The sequence below is a fragment of the Anabrus simplex genome, chromosome 7 (assembly GCF_040414725.1).
Source record: "Anabrus simplex isolate iqAnaSimp1 chromosome 7, ASM4041472v1, whole genome shotgun sequence".
Classification (NCBI taxonomy): Eukaryota; Metazoa; Arthropoda; class Insecta; order Orthoptera; family Tettigoniidae; genus Anabrus; species Anabrus simplex.
In genome coordinates, this window is record NC_090271.1 from 182,280,765 (window position 1) to 182,301,409 (window position 20,645).

The following is a 20,645-nucleotide window of genomic DNA, read 5'->3' on the forward strand; positions in this document are numbered from 1 at the left end:
GAGCTACACATTAGCAGTTACGAATATATTCTTCAAGCATAAGGCTCTTCACTGCTACACATTTGAGGGTAAGGACACCAGGTCCATAATAGACTATATCTTTAACTGACTTCATATTCAGGAAATCTGTTAGGAATGTGTGGGTTTTCCAGGGATTTTTCGGTGATACAGACCATTATGTGATCTGTAGTGAGTGAAGTATCTCTATGCCGAGGGTAGAGAAAGGGAAACGTGTTTGAAAAAACCATTGCTCTTTCAAATGCCTTGCGTTGTATGCTGGAGTGGAGACAAAGCAGGGCTTCATTAAGACAAGTTCTAAATTTCAAATTCCTAGGTGTTGGACAGAAATAAACATAAACATTTCCACATGTTGAGTGTGACTTTATAGAACCTGATGATGTTCTGTTAACAACAAAACATGTCATTCTTTGTTTAACAGTGTTTATTTTTATTCCTTGTTTAATAGGGTGTTTCTTCAGGTATGTTATAGTGTAATATTTATAATGAACTCGTGTCTTCAACAGACTGAAAAGTTTTTAAGTTACATTCACTTAATGTATCTGAGACAGAAGACAAAGCATAGTCACTTGCATGGTATTGGGTGGATCCAATTCATGGGCTTGTTTGTAGTCTTTATTGAAGCTGAGAGTGCTATTTTCTAACCAGCGTGGATGGACGGACGGACGGACGGACGGACGGACGGACGGATGGATTGATTTCACTTATAAATGCATCACAAATGTCACATTTGCTAATATATATTGATATACTGAAGGAAATAAATAATGAATAAGATAATTGTTTTATCATTGTGGAGTTATCCACATGTACTGGTCCAGCAGATAGTATGAAGTTTTCAAACGTGCAATGCCAATGATTCAAATGTTGTTTAGCATTAGGTGCAGACTTCTCAGGTAAAATCTTAGCTAGTCTATGAATGTAGTACATCAGCTGTTTATCAGCAGTTGTATGTCCAGCATACAAAATGTAATTACTAAGGCAACTGTCTCAACTGTTTCTAAGGAGGTATACTACATTGGGCTTGAGCCCACTCTCAGCAGCCCTGAAGGTGGTTTTCTGTGGTTCCCCATTTTCACACTACCTTAATTAAGCCCATTGTTGCTTCCTTCTGAATCTTAGCCTTTTTCTTTCTTATTGTTGCCATGAAACTATTAGTCATTGTGATGTAAAAGAATGTTTAAAAGAAGAATTATCTTTTAAAAAGAAGATTAGATTTTTAGCAGTACTAAACTGAGCCATCAGTATGTTGATGTCCTGTAAAATGTCTTTTTCCTCTTCTTAAAGCTTGGTAATATTGTTATTATTACTCCAATTTTCAGTCAGTAATAATCTGAATCTCATTTTTAGTTTCTCTGTGCAAGTCATTCCATTCTCTATTAATTGTTGTTAGCCTTCATGATTTTTCTCTGGCCAAGAGAAATATTATATTGCCTTCAATTATTTTAGTTATCAGGTCAGACATACTGGCCAGTAGAGAAAAGTCAAGAGCTTACCATGGGCAAGATGAAACTCACCTTACAGAGTTCCAACATCCGTCCCCATTGGGTGGAAAGGATATTATCTATCAGCATTGCAGATACTCGCTTCACCAGAGTTGTCATCCACCTTCAATTCACTGCATGGCCTGGCAGGTTAGTACCATATTACATAAAGAGTATTAAGGGAGAATGATAATTTACTTAATAATATTGTTTTATTTTTTAAATTAAATGAATTGTGACTTCCATCCATTTATTCTTTGAAGAACACGTGATGCAGAAATACACTGACTGTAGTTTTTGAGTTTTTTCTGTACATTTGTAATGTGTAAATTACAAAGTCTTTCATAATATTAGTATACTCAAATTATACAAATAATGGAAGGGGAGAAATGAAGTTATATTAAGAAAGATAGGAACATGAAAAAAAAAAAACATGTTATAGGATAAATAGAATGACAGATCAGTATGGGAAGAGGGACAACAGGAGGAGGAGACAAGAACAAACGTGAAAATATAAAAGGACAAGTACAGTCTCGACATATTCATACACTGTCACCTTCAAACAGCAACATCAACACTTATTGAGGGGCATGTTGATTGATGTTCAGTCTTGAAGTGGGAAGTGTAGAACAAGAAAAAGAGAAGGGATGGACAGACGGAAGGTAAGGCTGAGTACAGGTGGTAGAAGACTAGGAACAAAGGACAAACACAAAAGAGAGAAGGATCCCAGTCGATCAGTGTAAGTAATGGAAGGGAGCAAACGAGTGACAGGTTATGTCGGGAGAGAAAGGAACCTGAAGAGGTTCAACTCAACAACAGGTCAATGTGGGAAGAGGGAGCAATAGAAAGTGGAAACAGGGAAAAACATGAAATCTAGAAAGCAGAAATTAGCTCTTTGGAGTCTGAGAAGAAATGGATGTGAAAGAATTGGGATTGATGAGAGAGACATCTATTTGAAGACAGCAGTGTATGAAGATGTGGAAACAGTTGTTCGCCTTTTGAGTTTTCATATTTGCCCTTGTCTAGTCCTTTTGTTGATCTGTCTTTCCACACAGACCGGTCATTATGTTTATTCAATTATGTGTTCCTTTTCATGTTCCTATCCCCCTCAGCATAACTCAAATGGTACAAAGATACAGTAACAGAACCCTGTGGCACTGTTGTTTAGTTCTTGTCCTCCTGTTCCCAAAGTAATGAGTTTGAACCCTGCTCATGTTAATGGCTTTTGTCTAAATACAATAACTCCATGTGGTTGTTTCCAGCCTGTTAATGATCTCCTGAAGGACAAAATTCGGACACCATAGCATGTCTTACAATTGCAGCAGTTGAAGGGATGTTTAACTACTAGATAACATCTTAAATTCATGTATTACTGTTAAGTTCTTCAATCTGTTGATATGAAGACTGATGGTGAAAATGATTGTTGTAGATTAAGGAATAGTCAGTACGTGTTGTAGCTATTTCATATTTAGATTGAAATAACCTCAGCCTTTGTCAGCGAGGTTAACTTCCAAAAGTAACCAGGGGAACCTGACCCCTACAGAGCGCGTCCTCAGGCGGCGGATAGAGGGCCCCTACAGTATGTAGGGCTGGTTGAAATACCCAATACAACTCGCGGACCAACAGGTAGCCCAATTCCTGGGGGCTTTAAAATACTGGGACACCCTCTCTCCAGGGGTCATAAAAAGGGAGGGCCCTTGCCCTGGGTAATGGGTGAAGTCCTCAACGGCATCTACGGTGGAGAAGATGAACTTTGGTATGGTGGAGGTGACAGAAGGGACAAACCTGTAGCGTCTGTACTCCAGAGGAGCGGCTACGAAAGGACTCTGTCTCTTAGTTAGGGGCGGCTTAATTTTGAACCTGGCAGTAGGTATAAAATGCCTTAGGCTGTGGCAAGCCCATCGTAACAATAGCCTATATGTATAAAGCAGATGTGGTGCCTTGGAAATTGTTAAGGCATCCCCTGCTAAAAGCGACGTGCAGCTCTTTGGGTGTTGGGGAAACTGTGAGAAGTGGATAACCAGTACCAAACTACATCAAGATTGTGACAGTAAATGTCCTGAAACTGATGGGAAAGACGGAAGAACTGGTTGACTTCATGAAAGAAAAAAATATAGCCATACTTGGACTGTGTGAGACCAAGAAGAGGGGTATGGGAGAGATTCCTCTGAAAGAAGGATACAGGCTGTATTACAGCGGAGGACCTGAAGCAAAAAATGGAGTGGCCATCTTACTTAGAAAAGAAATCCAAGAATATGTGGAATCTACTAAATACATCAGTGATAGGATGATGGTGATGAGACTCCAGTTTGAAAATGACGTGAAAGACCTATTTCAGCTGTATGCCTCACAAACGGGTTGCGTAGATAAACATCTAGACGATGTATTAGAGGAAGTGGAGAGACAGATAGAAGATAAGGAAGTGCTGTTGATGGGAGATCTAAATGCGCAAATTGGAATGGAAAGACAAGGAAAGGAAGATGTAGGGCCCTTTGGATATGGAAATGTAAATCCAGAAGGTGAGTTGGTGGATTTTTTGCACGAGGAAGCAAATGATTGTTGGAAAAACCTGATTTAGGAAGTAGAACAGTACTAGTGTTTTTAATGTGCAAAACGCAAGATTTGAATTTATATCTTCATGCATTGATCAGGTGGAACATACCCTCTCTTTAATTTATGTAAATACTGAATTAAGGAATCATCAATACAGATATTATAAAACGTACACCGTATATAATTTTCTCGTGCAGATTAAATTCTTCTTCTTTTACTGCCTCATTGGACCACTTCAATAATTTTCTGGTCATCTTTCTGAATTGTTCCTCGTCTGTAAATAATCCTTTCATTGTATGTTGTTTGCCTATTTTTGGTTTAAATCTTATTTTTATGTTTTTATGTGTCTTTAAATTTTCTGTTTTATTTTGAGAATCATCCATATATGTATATACTATGCATATTTATTTGTTTCACCCTTAGAATCTCGAGTGACTCATTCAGCACGTTTCATTCTTTCTCTCTGCTTACAGGATTCGGATCTTGATCTTAGTGTTGGTCCATTTGTGAATTTCAACAAGCTTTTTGTAAAGAGATCTATCCTGCACAGTCATTAGTGGACATTTATCTGTTATGCCGATAGCCTTCCAATCCTCCCTAACTTACTTCATCCAGTTATTTCCCATTAAGCATGTCGCATTCATATCTTGTTTGAGGACATAATATGCAAAAGCCGCCAAGTCCAATTTCTGATATTTTGAAGCTTTATGCGCCATTGTGTGCGCAATGAAGAATTCTTTGGTTATATTTTATTACTCATAAGCAAAACCCACCATTTTATGTTATAAATGCATGTCGAAATTTGCAGTTTCAAGCAATAACCGGCAAGTCCTTCGGGTCATGGCAAGCAAGAACCACCAAGTCCACAGGAGCCAATGAAACTGCTCATCAGTTTCACATGACATACTTCATAGGTTTCATTTCACAAATGTTTATCAGGTCGTAAGATCACATACATTTTTTTTAAATTATCAAGAAGTATATTAATAACCTGGAAGATTGTTCTGCTAAAATAATGCCTGTCAAATCAAGAGAACAATACTGAAAAAAATAAGCAGTGGAGTTACAGTTCAGGGTGAAGCACATTACCACACTGACCTATATATCCCTAAAAGTATTCTCAAGAAGGGAAAGAGATGAGGAAACACTACTCTTAATATTCTTCCAAATGGTGTCCAAGTGAAAAACGAAAGCTCACAGACATAGATAACCTACTGAAAAAGCAGTGGAATGGAATAGGAAGAAATGGAGAGCCTCAAATTCTACAAGGACCTCATTAATGCTTCCAATGAAAATCTACCATAATTAGTGGGAGCCTGTCTGTGAAGGGAATGGGAGTGAATGTGTGCCTGATCTGAGAGTTTAAAATAATGTGAATGTGTTTTGATTGTCAAGACCTATTGGGTGAACCATAACTAATCCAATTAAACATTATACTTGAATTTACACTTGTAAAAAAGCTTTTTATTATTGAAATATTTCATTGTTAATGCAAAATACTTGATTGCAGAGACTTAGCTTCTCATTCATCTACATTCATCTGCATGACAGAATTTTGAATTTATGATTACTATCATGTTCCAACCAAAACCCTCCAAGTCCAAAATAAAAACCACATTTACAGCAAAAGTAATAGATATGTTTATTTTTCTTTGCTCATATCATTCCCAAACCCCTTACCTCTTGTCCAATAAATACACAGCAAGAACAAATTGTAAAGGAGAGGCACGTTTTTCTCAATTTCTGAAAATTTTTCAATGTGGATTTCGCGGCTTTTACATCTTATGTCCTCGTTTGTTAACCTGTTGTCATCCATCCTCATCAAGTGTCCCACAAAACTCAACCTTCTTTTCTGTAATGCACTTGTAATTGGTTCTACTTTCTCATAAATCTTCTGCCTTGATCTATACCCATAGTTCATCCTATATTTTGGTACCCCATATATCTCTCAGGATCTTTCTTTCCTCTTTTTCCAATTGAATAAAAGCTCTTTTGCCTAATGTCACGGTCTCAGTAGTGTACAATGCAGCGTTCCATATGGTCATCGTATAGTGTCACAGTTTGGCGTTCCTCAATAGGTTATTCTTCCCATAAGTCGTCTTGGCCGTGAATCGTAGTTTCTGCAGGAGTTGTGCTTTGTCTATTCTGTAGTTTGCCTGTTATATTCTCACCTAGGTACCGGAACCTGTCGACTTTCTCTACTACTTGATCTTCAACCTTCCAGTTGGCCTTTGCATTGAATATCTTGGTCTTCTTGTACGCTATCATCAGTTCAGCCTTCGCCGCAGTCTCGGCTAAGTTTGCTAGTGCCATCTTCACATCATCTCCCAACTCGTGTAGCAATGTCATATCATCTGCAAAGGCCAAGCAGTCCACTGTGGTGTTGTGTTTGATCTTGTATCTAATCTGTATACCTTCAATACCGACGGTTTTGTTTACCTGTCTCCAATTTTTCACCACTTCAACCAAAACCAAGTTGAACAGTATTGGTGAACATCCATTTCCTTGTCAGACTCCTTTTTCAATTTCGAAGCTGTCAAACAGTGTATTCCAGAATCTAACTCGGGCAGTATGAATTCTAGAGTGTCCCTTACTAATGCAGGTATTCTTGTATCCAGTCCTCTGGCACACAGGATGTCCAGTATTGAATTCCCATCTACCGAGTCTAAGGCTTTAGCGAAATCTACAAATTGTTGATAAACTTAACCATAATAGGTATTTTATTTGATCCTTTATTGAATTGTCTAAATCTATTAAAGAAACCATTTAAAATAGGTTATGTTGGGTCCACCTTGTCAATACACTTTAAATTATTGAAAATTACTTTATTAATTCATACATGTTTCAGGAACAATATACATTCCCTTCATCAGTGAAGTCAAATCAAGGAATGAAAACAATATAACACAGTCTTTTTTTTTAGCCCACATCAAATAAGTATTACTATATATACTAATTCACCATATCAATGAATAAACAAACATTAGTGAAATAAGAAAATTATCATTACATAAAATTTTAATATTTTGATGATGTTGAATGAGAATGCCTAAATAAACTTAAGATCTTCAAGTTTTCTTTCCTTTTTTCTTCTTTTTCTTCCTTAAATGATAACAGGGGCTTCTCATATGTACTTCTTTCTTTTAAACTCGATTCAAAGTCATTTTTTTGATGAAGAATAATTTCTAAACTTTCAAAAACATTCACGAGTTTTCCCTTCTTAGCCGAATGTATTAATTCCAAACCATTAGAAATGTCTGTAAATTTATGATCCTTTTCAAGCATAGTTCTCCCATTGCTGAACATCTTTGACTGCATTAACATGTTCTTTGTACCTTATAGCCAAACTTCTTCCAGACTGTCCTATGTATCGCTGTTTACATGTTTGGCATGTCAATTTGTAAATTCGTGACTTACAAAATATACATTTATTCTCAATTATATCTGAATGGAAGATTATCTTATTTATTAGTGTTATAAGTTTTGTATGTGACATTGATGATCCTTTTTCTGAAAATTTTGATGCAAGTGTAATGGACCAGTATAACTTGGAAATAATTCTCTAACCCATGGGTTAATAATGAAAATATCAAGCTTTATTATTATTATTATTATTATTATTATTATTATTATTATTATTATTATTATTTACATAGTTATGTACGGACTTCATTTAGTATAAATCGTGATCGTATTATTTGTGTGTTGTATGATCTGTATAGTTAATGAAACATGTGGGGTTATGCCGTGATACATCTGCTGTATGTGTATTTATGAGAGTTTATTTAATGTAAGAGGATGTAATTAATAATATATAATTATTACCTGTAAATATGATGTATAGAGCCTGGATTTTCATGCACAATCAAATCTCAAAATATGCATGCATTCATGCACTATCATATAGCAAAACATGCACAATAAAAGTGGAAAATATGCACTATCAAAATTCAGTTCAACATGGGTACATTTTCAGTTCGTATTGAAACATTCAAAGAAGTTCGCAATTGAAGAATGGTTTGCTTTTTATAGAACTTTGCAGCACACAAGATGAGCTTGACCAGGTCCATTCTCACTTAACTTTGCAACTATCAAATTGGTAACATATCGACCTGCTGAGTCCGTAGTTTCGTCCACAGGAGCCCATATGTTTGAATCTCCCAAGTCGTTTCTAATTACACCTAAAACCTACTTGGCGAAGTCATAAAATAATAATCATGTAAACAAAGTAAGTTTGAAGTCTTTTTAAAAATGATTTCCACACTTCCAAATAATATTAATTGAAGATCATTTTAAAAGTAGCATAAATAAATTAATAAAAATTGCTTTTCTTTACCTGTGCATATGATATTGGAAGATTTTTTTCTTAAGGTTGTTGGATCTGGGATATCATGTTTTGTGTACTTCTCTAAAAATGATTCCAGTACGGGATTTGCTATCATTTAAAGCGGTCTTTTTGCCCCCACTAGAGCATCACATAAATCCATAAAAATGGCGTAGGGCCTGGCTTAGCTGGTGTTGTGGTAATAAATGTTTGGACACGTTCTGTTTTGGTTTCCTTTTGTTGGTTCATTTTTGCAATGTGTGAAACGGAACTTATATGTTGATCAATTTGAAACTCTTTTGAACAAAACGTGTTTTTCTTTTTACGTGTACATTTTCCACAAATAGTAATATTCAAATAAAGTGGGTTACTGACTAGTATAAGCTGCTAATATAATTATTTAAAAGAATATAAACTATTAAAGTAAAGTAAAAGAAAGCACGTGTACTTACATCTTTATTGCAACAATCACAATAACCTACATCGCCATCAGTTCTTAGGAATTCCTTTCCTCCAATCCATTTAGACACGAGATCTCTTCTTACACTTTTAATAGGTGACGTGACAACAACCTTTCACAACACAGTCCAACACAAAATTGCAATATGCAGTGTGCATGTGTGCTGCTTCCCAATTACCTTCTTTTTTTCAATCATTTTGGCCTGAGACGTATGACGAGTGAGACTTTCGGGTAGGAAATATGAGGATAACAACGGAAGAGAGTTCAGTGCAAAACCAAGGTTTGTAAGCCACTATCTCAGTAACGCGACATTACAAAAATGTGATACAGGTTTTGTTTTGTTCGTCTAACATAGACAAAAATAATAAGCCGTCCTTGAATAATTTCCAATTTACGGTTCAATTTATAGCAATTTATACTGGGATACCTTATTTCTAAGAATTACGGCTTATGTCAATGTTTACTCAAGCAACAGATAAGAAAGTGCTTGGATTATAGGATCTGTAGGGTATGTACTAACTTTGGTTGTCAGGTAGGATGCCATGAATTCATTCTATTTCTCTCCGTATCTCAGTAATAGACAAATAACGTGGAAAAACGGTCCCAAATTCTGCAAACCAACATTTATAAAATACACTATCATGTAACTTAACATATATATGCACCAAAGTCAAAAGAAAAGCCATATTATGCAATATAAACATGGAAACATTCGCTATTAAATCCAAAAATCTTCAAAATATGCATTTTCTCCTAAAATAGCCAAAACATGCAAACATGCATGGAAAAGGAACGGTTATTTAGAATCGTTAAGTCATAAAATGAATATCTACAAAGTTTTAGAAGTGTAACTAGCTTATTTAAAAACATGTATTTGCATGGAAATCCGGGCTCTAATGTTGTATAAATCCAGTGTAATGTTGTGCAACACACGGTAATAGTTCAGAGCAACGCATCTTGTCATTAGAGAGTTACAGAACATTCGATCCATTTGTAAATAGGTTATTGGAGACTCTAGAAATTACAAGAAAACATGTTGTGTCATACTTTTCCTGAAGCCTGGCCAGGCAATGTATAATAAGAGGCAGTCTTGGGAACTGGAGTTGACTTGCTAAGCGAGACTTGTAGTGAAAGTCGTTAGCCGAGTGTGTGAACCCAGGTTGTGATTCTATTGTGTTGGTAATCGGTTGAGATGCTGATGGAGCATTCTTCTTCTTCTTCTTCTTCTTCTTCTTCTTCTTCTTCTTCTTCTTCTTCTTCTTCTTCTTCTTCTTCTCCTTCTTCTTCTTCTCCTCCTCCTCCTCCTCCTCCTTCTTCTCTGTAGCAGTTTTTTTTTTCTTTTCTTAGTGTGTGTGTTTTTTAAATAAAACAGTGTACACAATTGTCAGCATCTCCTGTGTGCGTCTTTGTGGTTACAACAATTTTAGCCAATTGATAAAGAGTGCTTATTTCAAAAAGTTATAAGTGCAAATTTCTTTTTCTCCTTTTGATCTTTAACTAAAGTTGTTTTTCATTCATTTTTCATTTTATTTATCATCTGTTGTTACGAGCAATTTGGTGGATTATATTTATTTCTATTATATATCTCTTCTTAGATATAGGTATGTTTTTATTAGACACCAAGGATACTAACTGTCTATTTAACATGATGCCAAGAGATACCTACTTTAAGGGTACTACCAAGAATTCATAAACAAGAAATTCCTCTTAGACCAATAGTTAATTTTAGAAATAGTCTGGTATGTAAGACAGTCAAATTTATACAAAGATTTTTAAAAGAACACTAAGTTTAATAGCCAGATGCACCTAATTAATACTATTCACTTATGTAACAGAATCAAAAACATTGAGCTAAGAGACTACTACACAATACATAGTTTGGATATCAAAGATATGAACTCCAACATTCCTATCATAGATACTATAAAAATAGTAAGAAAGAATTTAATGCAGCACAGCAAATTAAGTAAGGTGGAAATTAAAGAATTTTTAACATTACTAGAATTTACTATGGAAAATAACTATTTCATTTGTGACAGCAAAATTAACAAACAATCTAAAAGCCTAGCAATGGGTTTGCCGGCTTCAGGTATTTAAGCAAACTTATTCATGGATTACATGGAATATAATGAAATATTGGATAAAATAGATGGATTGATTACATGGTTAAGATACCGTGTATGATATATTTATTATCGATGAACAAAAGGTAAAACTTGATGGAGTATTAGAGTATTTAAATCATCTTCTTCTTCTACTTCTTCTTCCTGATACGTTTCTGCTTATGCAGGTTGTTCACAGAGCCTCTTCCAATCTTCTCTTTTTTCCCAAATTCTAGCCCCCTCCAATTTGTCATCCTCCACCTGATCCCTCCATCTTGTTCATGGTCTTCCAATTGGTCTTCTTTCAGATTCTGTCCATTCCAGAGCTTCTCTTAGTAATCTCTCTTGTCCCATTCTTTTGACGTGACCAAACCATTTCAGCCTATTTCTCTTCATAGTTTCTTTTAGAGGGTTGATCTGTAGCATGTTTCGTATGGTTTCATTTCTTATCTTGTCCCTCCTTGTTTTACCCAAGATCCCTCGCAGAAAGCGCATCTCTGTCGCTTGTAATCTACTCAGATCTTTTTTGTCCAAGTCCAACATTCTGACCCATAGGTCAATATTGGCAAATGTTTGACTCGTTGGCTGAATGGTCAGCGTACTGGCCTCCGGTTCAGAGAGTCCCGGGTTCGATTCCCGGCCGGGTCAGGGATTTTAACCTTAATTGGTTAATTCCAGTGGCCCGGGTGCTGGGTGTTTGTGCTGTCCCCAACATCTCTGCAACTCACACACCACACACAATACTATCCTCCACCACAGTAACACGCAGTTACCTACACATGGCAAATGCCGCCCACCCTCATCGGAGGGTCTGCCTTACAAGGACTGCACTCGGCTAGAAATAGCCACACGAAATTATTACTGGTAAATAATGATTTATATATCATGATTTTTGCTTTGGTAGGTACTTTCCAGTTTATAATTATGCCTGATACACAGTAATAAAATTTTGAGCAATTTCCTATCCTCTCCAAAATTTCTTCCTTGTTGTTTTCTTTCCCAGTTAGCTTACTTCCTAGGTATTTAAAAGCATCTACTTCTTTAAGAATTTTTCCATTACACCTGACATCCTTCATTTTTTTTCTTTTTTCTCTACTGATTTTCATTACCTCGCTTTTCGTTAAACTTATTTCCGTGCCCTCTTCTTCAATTGCCCTCTGCTAGGTATTTAGTTGTTCTTCCAATTGTTGTTCATTATTTATCCCATATCATTACATCATCTGCATATGCTATGACTTTCATATCATTTGCTGTTGACCGTTGGCAAACTTTCCTCATTGTTGTCCATCACTATATTAAAGAGCACTGGTGAAAGTACACTTCTTCGAACTCCTCAGTCTGTTCTAAACCATTCTGATTTTTTGCCATCTATTATAACACAGTTCAGACATTTGTTATACATGTTTCTAATTCTGAATTGCATTTCTTGACAATTCTATTATATTTAGCCCTTGCCATATCTATTCTCTTCTAACGGTGTCGTAAGCCTTTTGTATATCTATGAATGCAACTGCAATGTCTTTCCCAAATTCCCACTTCTTTTCTACTATTTGTCTAGCTGTAAATATGGCATCAATAGTTGATCTTCCAGGTCTAAATCCTTGTTCTTCTCCTAATTGTGAATCTGTCTTGTTCTTGATTTTTTGTAAGATTATCTTTTCATAAATCTTCATGCAATGTCACAGTAACTAAGGTTATGTTACAAGGAGATTCCCACCTTCCAATACTTGTCAATTTCTTATTGCTAGTTTATTATTTACTTAACATAATCCAGCTTAATCTCTGAGTATAATACTAAATAGAACAGGTTTCGTTCCAATTATGGAACATCTTCAGCTAAAAGATTTAGCAAAAATTGACAAGACAAATAAAACACTTGTGATGATTATGATAATGACGATGAGATAAAATGTTATTGCTATTCCTCTGTAGTTCTCACAAAGTGCTTTATTACCTTTTTTTAAAAATAGGTACAATAATTGCCCTTGTCCAATCATCGGGAATCTCTTCGTCAGTCCATACTATCTTCATTATTCTATACAGCCACTGCATTCAACAGGTCCTGCAGCTTTAATCGTTTCCACTGTGATGTCATCTATTCCAGGAGCTTTGCCATTTTTCATTTCTAACACAGCTTTTTCTACATCCGACATTTGTAGATCTTCTCTTGCTATTTCATCTGATTGTTTATTCATCCCTTTCCCTGTAATTGTGATATTTTTATTTTATCTTCATCTATTTCCTTGGGTTCATTTGTTTCATTTTGTTCTTAATATAGATTTTGTAAGTATTCTTTCCAGACTTTCAAAACTTCTTTTTCTTCCCACACAGGTTTTCCATCTTTGTTGATGAGTTTTGATGGTTTTTTTTTTTGTTACCTAATATGCGGTATAATATTTCCTTGTCATTCTTATAATTCCCTTCTATCTCTTTTATAAATTTTTCCCAGGACATCTTTTTAGCCAATGCTATCATTTTCCTTGCTGCTCTGCTTAGTTGTTTCCATTTGTCTCTGTTTTGTTCCATTCTTCTTTTTTACTGCATCTACAATCCTCTCATTCCTCCATGGAGTTTCTTTGTGTCTGACTTTTGTTGATGTCCTTTCACAGGTTTCTTTTGCTGCTTTGACTAAAGCCTGTTTGAACCTTTTCCATTCTTCCTCAACATCCTTCCTCTCATCTTAGGAAGCTGAGTTTTAATCTTTTCCCTATATATCTCTTGGATTTCTCTTTTCCTTTTCAGCATTTGATTTTTGCCTGTCTTTCCCCCCCATATTTACCCCTTCTGAATTTCATCGATGTCCCCACGAATAGTCTGTGGTCACCATCAAGATTAATGCTTGGTATCACTTTCACGTCTGTCAAGCATCTTCTGATATCTTCCGTTATTATTGTATAATGAATTATGGATTTCTGTTGCAAGTTCCAACTATATCTGGTGAACTTGTGACTACCTCTTTTCGTATACCATCCATGTCCAACTCGTTGGCTGAATGGTCAGCATACTGGCCTTCGGTTTAGAGAGTCCTGGGTTCGATTCCCGGCTGGGTCGGAGATTTTAACCATCATTGGTTAATTCCCGTGGCCCGGGGGCTGGGTGTTTGTGCTGTCCCCAACATCCCTGCAACTCACACACCACACATAATACTATCCTCCACCACAGTAACACGCAGTTACACCTACACATGGCAGATGCCACCCACCCTCATCAGAGGGTCTGCCTTACAAGGGCTGCAACAGGCTAGAAATAGCCACACGAAATTATTATTATTATTATTATTATTATTATTATTATTATTATTATTATTATTATTATTATTATTATTATTATTATTATTATTATTATTATTATTATACAATCCATTACCAATGATCCATTTATTTCTTAGATACATGTCTAATAACATCTCCCCTTCATCATTTCTGAGATCTTTTCCATGGCTTCCTATAACTTTAGCATTGAAGTCTCCTACCTAGATATAATCACAGTCTTGTTAGATGTTACAGCATCCTCCAGTTTAGTGTTGAACTCTTCCTTTTCATCTATTTCACAACCTGTTTGAGGAGCATAAACCTGGATTATATCAAGGATATTTCCTTCCATCATTAACTGAACTTTAATTATTCTGTTGCAAACATAATTCACATTGAGTACTTCGTTGGCCAGTTCTTTAGCCACTATTATTGCAACACCATTTCTTCTTTTGTCTCTTCCTGACCACCACATTGTATATCCCCTCTCCAGCACTTTACTACCACTCCCTTTTTTTCTTATTTCACTTAGTCCCATTATCGGTATGTTTCTCTCTCATTAACCATGTGATTTCTTGAAATCTTGCATCCTTTTCTAAGGCTTTGTCACTTTTGGTATTGGTTTTAAATTCAATCCAAGGCTTGTTTGATTGTTGAAAGCGATATAATATGCTACCACTGGCTTGCTAGGCCTATCATGGATCTTTGCATTAATATTTTGTTATGCACTACCTGGTCGGTGCCTGACATGCATTTCCTCATGTCAGTAAGGTTTATGGTTTATCTGCCAATACTCGGGAGGCTAATTTTAATGGTTACCCACTAGGCAATGGGGTCGCCACATCCCTATGCCAAGAGTCTTTAAATACTTTGAATAAACAAGTGCATTTTACAATGGAACTTTGAGTTATTTAGATTTAACATTTGCTAGAAATTCTGTTCATTTTGATTTTCAGATTTTCAGAAAGGCTACTCAAACAGATACAGTAGAAATCTGCTATAGCGAGAATTCATAACAGGTTATTAGAATCATTCCGTATTGGCGGTTTTCACTTTACAAAGGAAATTTAATGTGTTGTCCTATTCAGTGCATACATATCTCTATCATTAGATGGAGTAATAATAATCAAACGTTTCAACTCGTTTGAGCCATCTTCAGTGAAAAAGGGGTTAAAGTAATTTACATAATAGATGCTAAAAAATTGTGTTAAAACCTAATGAAGAAAAGAACGAAAACATATGAGGCATGATGGAAACAATAAGGGATTATGGCGAGGTTGTGGACCTCTTAGTCTAAAACTGTAGTGTGTTATAAATTTCCTTTATAAAGTAAAATTAATAACAGCGAAAAATTTACTCTCTATAGCAGATTGTCATTATACCTGATTTTTTGTAAAAGTTGGGAAAACTCCCATACACATTAAAATCGGTATGAAACAGCAATCGGTTTGTTCAAAACTTGCGTTTTTGCCGATGATATCCACACAATGGCTTACTTTTTCAAAATCCGATACTATGTGAAAATGTGTGTTTATTTTTATCCAAGACGACCCTGAATGCAATACAACCCCCACTTTTTCCTTTTAAAAAAATTAAATCAGGCTTAAAAAGTGCGTTGTAAATTCATATGAATGCCTTTCTTGTACAGTACGCATTTTTAGACTATTTTTGTCTCCACACCAACGCCGAACATTGGCTTTAGTTATGCCATATTTTTTTGCGGCCACACAATAATTATTCCTATCAGATGTAAGGCTTTTCAGGCATTTGCTCTATTAACCAGCGTTTCGTCTTAGGTCTGACACTAGACTCATCAGAGTGGGATGTGTCGGACCGTACCCTCTGACGCTGGAGTGTATGCAGGTGAACTTATCAGAAGCCCTTATAGAGGGGTTTAATGGGTTTAATAACCATTAACTTAAAATGGGCACCATAACATTGAAGAGAACCTGTTAAAAATTTGCCGGCAATATCTATTCCAAGGGTCTCTACAATACAACGATCCATCAGGAAAATATTCTTGCTGTCTATAAAACTGTTACTTTTACTCAGCGTCAGCTACATCCGGCCGCTACATGCACATCTTGCTTGCCGGGTTCGGTCAATGTCAGCGGCTAATGATGTATAGGCTCCGCCCGCTACATGCACATCTCGCTTGCTTAGTTCGACTAATTTCAGCGGCTAGTGATGTATAGGCCTAATCATGGACGTGGAAGGTCAATTAATGAGTTTATTGCGCTGTGGTAGGGCCATTCCGCCTTTGCAGTTTTCGTGCACATATCGCATTTACTCATGTATTAGAACCCCCCTTTTTTCCCCACATTTACTGTCAAAAAATGTAAAGGGCGGAGGATGTGTGTTCCAATATGCGATAACCTGAAATTTTGTGCAGTGAACACATGACTTCTAGGCTATAAAGAGCTATAAATTGTACATGTTAACATTTGACAATATTCCTTAACAAACTTACAAAGGTATTCTGAGTTTTACTGGCTATTTTTGTTGGAAGGCAGTATTTCTAAAGTAATAAAGAATAAATGGTGAACACATGACTCTTAGGCCTGCACATAAAATAAATACAGGTATAGTCAGTTTAAGTTACTCTTATATTACGTTATTCGTTTCATCTCATTAACTCTTCTGATGAGGTTGACGTGAGGAAGGGCATGCAGTCTTAAAAATTTGGTACGAAGATTCGGCTCACTTCATACTCGACTCCGTAGAGAAAAAGATACAGGTATTGTATTATGCAATATTGGCAGTAGGCCTACCACACAGTAGACCTGATCATTGCTTTCATTTGAATTATTGTCGTCTTGTGCCACCAACTTCCCTGCTACCAGCATGTTGTCATTCCAAATGACATTATCTTCATGACAGTCACGAGTATTCAAAAGCTCGTCTTTTTGCAACTTAAAAAATAGTTTTGTTCCTGACTATAGAATCCAAACAGTGAGAATCTATTTGCAAATGGTTTCTGGAGATGGTCTATGTTATTCCTAGTTGGTGTATATGTAGCAGAAGCCATCCCTTTTGAATAAAGCCATGCTGTAAAAAGCGTGCCAAGCCATCAGCTGATAACTAGCGTATGGTAAGAGTTCTATTTCCGAATAGTGATTGCAAGCATTCTTTGAATAACTGCAGCTATTGAAAGGCAGACCTTTATTTTTTAGATATATTACATACTTGTTCTCTACATTCATCACATCAGGATTTACCTAAATGGCTGTAATTGAGATAAGAGAGACCGCATTGTTTAGGTTAGGTACGCTACCAAGTGCCCGGATAGTGTTGAAGTTCCACGACGGGAAAAATAAAAGTAACTAACAGGAAAGCTTGTCGTGTTTATGAATATCTACAGGTGTGGTGGTAATGCGTTTTATTATCATAATGTTTAATTTTGCATGTTCGTTGCCTCCATATTTTTTTAATAACGCATAGTATGTTCTGTTTGGCATCTCCGAAAATTGTGTGGGGACGTAAAATCAATACCATTATTATATATAATTCACAATTTTATAACTGGGTTTATGAGCTTCTTCGGTACAATGTACATGGAAGAAATACTATTGAGTATATACGCCCATATGCTTCATATATATCGGTATATACTTACATTGTTGACAAATAAATTTGACAGATATTTATGAGATATTTACTATACATAAATGATCAAAATTATTAGTGGACGATTTTCATTAGTCCTCTGTATATGGTTGTTTGGTTCATACCAATAAACTTCCTTACTATGTAGCAAGTGGCCAGGATTGCTGCTTTTTGTAATTCTCTGTAAGTGAGAGGGTGGAGGTTAAGAGCTTCAATGCTCCTGTGTAGTGTCTTTGATATAATACCATTACATCCAATCACTACTGGAATTATGATAACATTGTTGAGTTTCCACATGGTTTTTATCTCTGTGGCTAGATCTGTGTATCTGGAAATCTTCACTGTATGTGTTGATTGGAGGTTGTGAGTATTAGGGCATGCTATGTTAATTATGAAGCAGATTTTCTTGTTTTTATCTACAAAAGTTATATCTGGTCTATTGCAGGTAATATCAGTAATGATACTTCTGTCCCAGTAAATTTTGTAATTTTCACTTTCCAAGACTGATTGGGGTTTGTACTTCCAATATGCTGTGGTACAATGGATTAGGTTATTTTGTCAGGCTAATTTCTGGAGAATGATTCTTTCGAATTTGGTCATGTCTGTACTTGTAGTCTGTGTTTCCCATTTATTGACAACCTGAGGTTATGTGCTGCATGGTTTCTGGAGATGAATTACATCTTCGGCACAGATCTGAATAGACAGATGGATCATGCAGTATATGCTTTCTGTAGTTCCTTGTGGCAATGACTTGAACTTGTATGGCGAACATGAAGCCCTCTGTTTCTGGGTATATATCAGAGTGTGTCAGCCACTCATGCGACGCTTGTTTGTCGATATCTGGCTGATTTAACTCATTTGGATACCATCCATGAAAAGGTTTTTTTCCCCACAGAACTATCTTTTCCTCATTTGTGGAGAATGACATTGTAAGTGAAGCCGGGGTGTTCAGATTGAGGGGTGTAAAACCGTTATCTGCTACAACCATTGCACTATGTAGGGCAGAGGTTTCTGATTTATGTTTGAAGTAGCACTTTAGTGATGTAATTTGCTCATTGTGTAATTTCTCAAGGTCTATTAGTCCACAACCACCATCAGAACGAGGCAGAGTGAGTCTTTCTGAGGCTGAAACTACAAGCAGAAAAAGGCAGGACTACAGATTTCTTTCGAAAAAACTAAATATATAACAAACATCAAAATAGCCCCTCGGTACCTGAAGACAGAACACTGTAAAATAGAAAGAGTTGATAGCTTTAAGTACCTGGGTGAAATAGTGCAATTGAGAACTAATGAAAGAGAAGCAAACAACACCAGATGGGAGAAGATGGCTGCGGTTTTTCATAGGACATATCCTGTATACGAGAAGAAAACCATCTCCAGGTGAGATAAACTGAGGCACTACAATACAGTGATTAAAACAGAATGTCTGTATGCTAGAGAATGCCTCCAAATGACAGGGAAAGCAAGACAGAGAAGCTGAGAAATTCAAAAGGAAGATCCTTCGCAAAATAATGGGTCCAAAAATTGTGGACGGACAGTATAGGTTGTGAGGAAGGGAAGAACTTTACCGTGACAATGAAAGGCTGACTGAGTCCATGAGAAAACGGAGACTTAAATTCTATGGGCATGTATTTAGAATGGATGAGAAGTGACTAACGAAAAGGATTTTCACAATACTAGACAGCAGACCTAGTGTCGGACAAATGGTTCAGGGAGATGTGAAAGGAACTCAAACAGGTTTGATTAAAGTCGGAAGACATCTCAAACCGAACAGTGATCAGCAAATTCCAGGGATTCCATGACGAGCCAAAACTTAACCGTGGGTGGACGGAAGAAAGAAGACGGGCTGCTAGAGAAAGGGTGCTAAAGTTTTGGGCTGTGAAGAAGGCTTCCAGAAACACATAACTGTTACCCAACGTGGTTTTTAACGGCCATAAACGAAAGTATATAATATATATTTTTATTATAATTTAGATACGTTGGCGAGTAAAACAGTCATTATGATTGGATTGTTTTTATCACGTTTTAAACCTACATCTCTCCAAAGATTACATAGGCTATATTGGCCCGAGTTACGAGATATTAACCGATCACTTTGTTAATGATCTCACCTGCTATATTAATAGCAACATCCTTGAATATTTAACTAAAGTAAACTTGTTTTCTCATCCCGAGGTGATGCAGCCCCCATGGAGGAAGCTGCATGTACCATTTTTACCGCATATCAACTTTCCTGCCATCTCTGGCAATACGATACCGGGAATCGAACTCAGGCCGTTGAGAACGGCAGCTATGCTATGCTGGCGGACATTCTTAACTACAGAAAAACAGACTTATAGCATGACTGATGAATGCTTTAAGTGTGTAGGTTGGACATGAAACTATTCACCTATTTGTACGATGTTAAAATTTACGAGATGTTACGAGGCGTTATGGCTGGCATGTCATGTTTCAAGAACTTTTTCAAATTTTAACATTGAAGGTCATTTTTGCAAGAAGTGAGGACAATTTTGTGTAATTAATGTGTATATTTTATCTTTAGTGTATTCTCAAATAGTTTTTAAAGGACATGGATTCTTCCATTTTTTCAATTACTAGACAGCAACAATGGCCAACACTCAGGGCACAAAAGATGCATAATATTGGTGCCAAAAATCAAAATTAAACGATCTCAGATCCACGAGACAACACAAACACACACTCAGTACATGTTATAGTGTCACAAACACTGCCAGGAAGTCATAAACGAAGCACAGTACTGTCTTCCTGCGTCCAGGGCGGGTCGCGAAAAAATCCAGACTAGCTTGCTCAGGTTCAATTGCCTATCAAAGTTTCTCTTCTTTTTTG

General features: G+C 36.4%; 1 protein-coding gene across 3 annotated transcripts in view; it reads left to right on the plus strand.

Annotated features, from left to right (window-relative positions):
• mop (myopic) overlaps nt 1-20,645 on the plus strand; it is a 310,174-nt gene that overhangs the window by 216,405 nt on the left and 73,124 nt on the right. For all 3 annotated transcript variants that reach the window (XM_067151489.2, XM_067151488.2, XM_067151487.2), the window contains exon 16: nt 1,468-1,652. In XM_067151489.2, the coding sequence (XP_067007590.2) occupies nt 1,468-1,652 (185 nt within the window). The remainder of the gene's footprint in view (nt 1-1,467; nt 1,653-20,645) is intronic.